Raw genomic sequence first — 4,855 nt, 5'->3', positions numbered from 1 at the left:
TATCAGGATATGTATGGATTGAATACTAGCATAGTGGAGCATAAATTTCCCTTAAAACCCGGTTTTTCTTCGGTCAAACAAGAATTAAGGAGAATAAAGCCCGATATGTCATTAAAAATCATGGAAGAAGTAAAAATAATTTGACATTGGGTTCCTCACTGTGGCAAATTATCCCCAATGGATAGCCAATATTGTACTGGTGCTGGAAAAGGATGGCAAAGTTCGAATGTGTGTCGACTATAGGGACCTTAACAAAGCCAATCCTAAAGATGATTTCTCGTTACCTCACATCTATATTTTGGATGATAATATGGCTCACCATTCACATTTTCTCCTTTATGGATGGTTGCTCAGGATATAATCAAATCAAGATGGCAGTCGAAGATATGAAGAGAAAAAAAAAAAAAAACAACTTTCATCACCCCTAAGGGAACATTGCGTTACAAGGTAAAGAATGTTGGGACAACCTACCAAAGAGCTGTGGTAACTTTATTCCATGACATGATACATAAAGAGATAGGAGTTTATATAGATGACATGATTGCTAAGTCACAAACAAAAGAAAAACATGTGATTGATATAAAGAAACTCTTTGAAAGATTCCGAAAGTTCAAGCTAAAACTTAACCCCTTCAAATGCACTTTAGACGTATGGTTGGATAAATTGTTAGAATTTTTGGTTAGTCAGAAAAGAATAGAGGTCGACCCATATAAAGTTCGAGCCATTTTGAAAATATCTCTGCAAAGTACAGAGAGAGAGATTCACGGTTTTCTTGGGAGACTAAATTATATTTCAAGATTTATATCACAACTACTGCCACTTGTGAATCGACCTTTAAACTTTTACGGAAAAAAATATCAAATGGTTGTGTGGAACGAAGAATGTCAAAATGCATTTGAAAAAATCCGACAGTATTTGCAAAAAAGGAGCATGCCATTTATTATCTAAGTAAAAAATTTACAGATGTTGAAACAAGATATACAATGTTAGAACGTACTTGTTGTGCCTTAGCCTGGGCGGCTCATCGCTTGAGGCAATACATGCTTTGCCATACAACTTATTTGATATCCAAAATGGATCCAATCAAGTACATTTTTGAAAAGCCCGCTCTCACAGGGCGAATTGCTCGATGGAATATGATATTACCTATGTTACTTAGAAAGCCATCAAATGGAGTGCCTTAGCAGATTATCTAGCTAATCAACCTGTTGATGATTATAAATCAATGCAATGTGAATTCCCAAACGAAAGTCTCATGGTTTTGTCTGAAGAATATGATGATGGAAAATGGACCTTGTTGTTCGACGGGGCCTCAAACATAATGGGGCATGGGATTGGGGTTGTTTTAATATCTCCAAAAAAAAATTTCATACCTATCACAACACGATTGTGTTTTGATTGTACCAACAATATCGCAGAATATGAAGCTTGTGCCATGGGAGTTTTGGTAAGCAAAAGGTCTAGGAGTATATGGAGATTCAGCCCTAGTCATTAATCAGCTTAACCAAGAATGGGAAACTCGAGATAAGAAGTTAATACCTTATTTTACCTACATAAAAGAATTGTCTTTAGAATTTGACAAAATCACGTTTCACCATGTCCCTCGAGAAGACAATCAATTGGCTGATGCTTTGGCTACTTTATCATCTATGTTCTAAATAAATCGAAACGATGAAATCCCATCAATTAAAATGGAGAGTCGAGATTATCCAGCCTACTGCCATGTCATGGAAGAAAAAACTGACGGAAAACAGTGGTATCACGACATCAAACATTATCTTATAAATAGATAATATCCTCCTGAAATATCGGAGAATGAGAAAAGAACTTTGAGACGGTTATCCGCGAGCTTTTTTGTGAACGAAAGTATTTTGTATAAGAGGAATCACGATATGGTACTCCTCAGATGTGTTGATGTTAATGAGGCGAAGGAAATTCTACAAGATATCCACAATGGCTCTTATGAGATCCATATGAATGGACACGCCATGTCTAGAAAGATTCATCGGGTCGGATATTATTGGCTCACCCTAGAAAAAGATTGTTTTAATTATGTAAAGAAATGTTATAAGTGTCAAATATATGCTGATAATATCCACGCCCCACCAGTGCCCCTGAACACCCTTTCAGTGCCCTAAACGTTCTCAATGTGGGGCATATACGTCATCGGAATGGTCGAACCGAAAGCATCAAATGGACATCGCTTCATCTTGGTGGCAATTGATTACTTTACCAAATGGGTAGAGGCAGCTTCATACGCCAATGTAACCAAAAATGTGGTAGTCAAATTTAAAAAAAGGGAATTAATATGTCGTTATGGTCTACTAAGCAAGATCATTACTGACAATGCCACAAATCTAAATAACAAAATGATGGATGAATTTTGTGTCACCTTTAAAATTCAACACCACAACCCGTCCCCGTACAGACCAAAAATGAATGGTGCAGTTGAAGCAGCAAATAAAAAACATCAAAAAAATTATTCAGAAAATGGTTATAACATACAAAGATTGGCATGAGATGTTGCCATTTGCACTACATGGGTATCGTACTTCGGTACGCACTTCAACTGGGGCAACCCCTTTTTCCTTAGTATATGGGATGGAGGTTGTGCTACCTATTGAAGTAGAAATCCCCACGCTAAGAGTATTAATGGAAGCTAAACTAGAGGAGTCAGAATGGGTACAAACACGTTTTGATCAATTGAATTTGATTGAAGAAAAAAGGTTGGCGGCCTTATGCCATGGGCAATTATATCAGAAAAGACTGAAGAAAGCGTATGAGAAAAAAATACGTCATCGAGAAATCCAGGAAGGTGATCTGGTGCTGAAAAAAATCTTACCAATTCAAAAGGATTATCGTGGGAAATGGACTCCTAACTATGAGGGATCATACGTCGTGAAGAAAGCTTTCTTAGGTGGAGCTTTGATACTTACAAATATGGATGGAAAAGATTTAGCTCTTCCTGTAAACTCAGACGCTGTAAAAAAGTATTATGCTTAAATAATGAATACCCGTTAGGTTGAAAACCTGAAAAGGCAACCTGTGCAAAAATTAGGGTACAAAAAATATACCCGCTAGGTTGAAAACCTGAAAGGGAGACCTAGGCAAAAACTAGGGTAAAAAAAAAAAAAAAACCGCTAGGTTGAAAACCTGAAAGGGCAACCTAGACAAAAATTAGGGTGCATAAAAAATATCTATTAGGTTAAAAACCCAAAAGGGCGACCTAAGAGAAGAAGAAAAACAAGAACAAAGATTATATACTCGAAAAGACAAAATGAACAATATGGATCAGATTATCGCATGAAAAGTTAGTACAGTCTACCTTGGAATTACAAGTAACCAAGTTGGGTCTCCCACCCATTTCTTTTGTTTTATCTTATGTATATTCTTTCTTTTTACCATTTAATTAATAGCAAACAAGTCGGGTCTTCCACCCATTTCTTTTGTTTTATCTTATGTATATTCTTTTTTCTTTCAATATATACATATATACTGTTATTACCTTTATAATTTAACTCTTTTTCCTGAATGCATCTTATGATTATCATGTATTGGAAAGTAAAACATATACCATAACTCAATATAATGAAACCGAATAAAATACAAGTTGTTTACAGTATAAGACATACAACGACATGAGATCCAACTTAAGATCACAATATTAATTCTTCTTCAAAAAAGAAAAAAAAAAAAGAAAGAACGGAAGAAAAGGAAAAATAGAAGAGGACAAAAAAAAAAGATCAAAGATATCACGTTAAAAAAAAAAAAGCATAAGTGATTTTACTCATTCATGATTTGAATGGTCGTGCCCAATAAAAATATTAATAAAAATCGACATATTCATTCATGAAATTTTGTAAATTTAAAGCCGAGAAAACGATCCGCATGTTGAAGCCAGGAAAACGACTCGCACCCGAAGCCGAGAAAACGACCCGCATGTTGAAGCCGGGAAAACGACTCGCACCCGAAGCCGAGGAAACGACCCGCATGTTGAAGCCGGGAAAACGACTCGCACCCAAAAGCCGAGAAAACGACCTGCATGTTAAAGCCGGGAAAACGACTCGCACCCGAAGCCGAGAAAACGACCTGCATGTTGTAGCCGGGAAAACGACTCGCATGTTGAAACCGGGAAAACGACTTGCACCCGAAGTCGGGAAAACGACTCCCACCTGAAGCCGAGAAAACGACCCGCATGTTGAAGCCGGAAAACGACGCGCACCCGAAGCCGAGAAAATGACTCGCATCTTGAAGTCGGGAAAACGAAACGAATTCTTCTAAAAATCATTTTCGGACAAAATTAGAATTTGTTATATTTACTTATTTTTACTTTGATTCTCAAGTAAATTCTAAGTAAAGAGGGGCATCTGTTGACACATAATTTTGTCCGATTTTTACTTTTTATTAAAAAAGGAAATAATAATAATAATAATAAATATATAAATATATGTGAAGAAATATAAAATTAAAAATAAATAATCTGGGATATAAGCTTTTAACAATCACAAGTGTTTTCGGTTCTTGTTTGCCTCTAATTCTTTTTCAGACGATTTTCTAAAATATAAAAAAAAAAATAAGAAATAAAAATAAAGGAAACTGAAAAGAAATGAATTGATGGTCATAAAAATCGATGCAATGATGATCAAAATAAATGATAAAAAAAACGAAAAGAAATTGATTGATGGTCATAAAAATCACAATAATGGTGATCAATTGAATGGCTTAATTGCACTTTTGGTCCCCCTATTATAGGTGAAAATTGAAATTAGTCCCCCCCATTTTATTTCTCCCTAGTTTTAGTCCCCCAAACAGAATTTGAGTCCAAATCATGATGAGTTGTCATTTTTTTAATGAC

At 35.6% G+C, this 4,855-nt stretch overlaps 1 protein-coding gene across 1 annotated transcript; it reads left to right on the top strand.

The window, feature by feature from the left end:
- The first annotated feature begins 2,171 nt into the window (after positions 1-2,171).
- Positions 2,172-3,003, top strand: LOC140918699 (uncharacterized). The gene is made up of 3 exons (XM_073363489.1): positions 2,172-2,264; positions 2,449-2,682; positions 2,761-3,003. Exons 1-3 carry the CDS (start codon positions 2,172-2,174, stop codon positions 3,001-3,003), a joined length of 570 nt encoding a protein of 189 aa, XP_073219590.1.
- Positions 3,004-4,855: the final 1,852 nt, after the last annotated feature.

The sequence above is a fragment of the Cicer arietinum genome, chromosome 7, assembly GCF_000331145.2.
Source record: "Cicer arietinum cultivar CDC Frontier isolate Library 1 chromosome 7, Cicar.CDCFrontier_v2.0, whole genome shotgun sequence".
NCBI classification, from domain to species: Eukaryota; Viridiplantae; Streptophyta; class Magnoliopsida; order Fabales; family Fabaceae; genus Cicer; species Cicer arietinum.
The sequence above is the reverse complement of the archived record's forward strand: the minus strand, read 5'-3'. Positions and strand labels throughout refer to the sequence as shown.

What these genes read in the sequence shown, in the direction of transcription:
- LOC140918699 (XM_073363489.1), top strand. Translation starts at nt 2,172, where the DNA reads ATGGTCGAACCGAAAGCATCAAATGGACATCGCTTCATCTTGGTGGCA. An exon ending in AGGCAGCTTCATACGCCAAT is followed by an intron (nt 2,265 to 2,448) that starts GTAACCAAAAAT and finishes TGAATGGTGCAG; the next exon opens with TTGAAGCAGCAAATAAAAAA. An exon ending in AACTAGAGGAGTCAGAATGG is followed by an intron (nt 2,683 to 2,760) that starts GTACAAACACGT and finishes CAATTATATCAG; the next exon opens with AAAAGACTGAAGAAAGCGTA.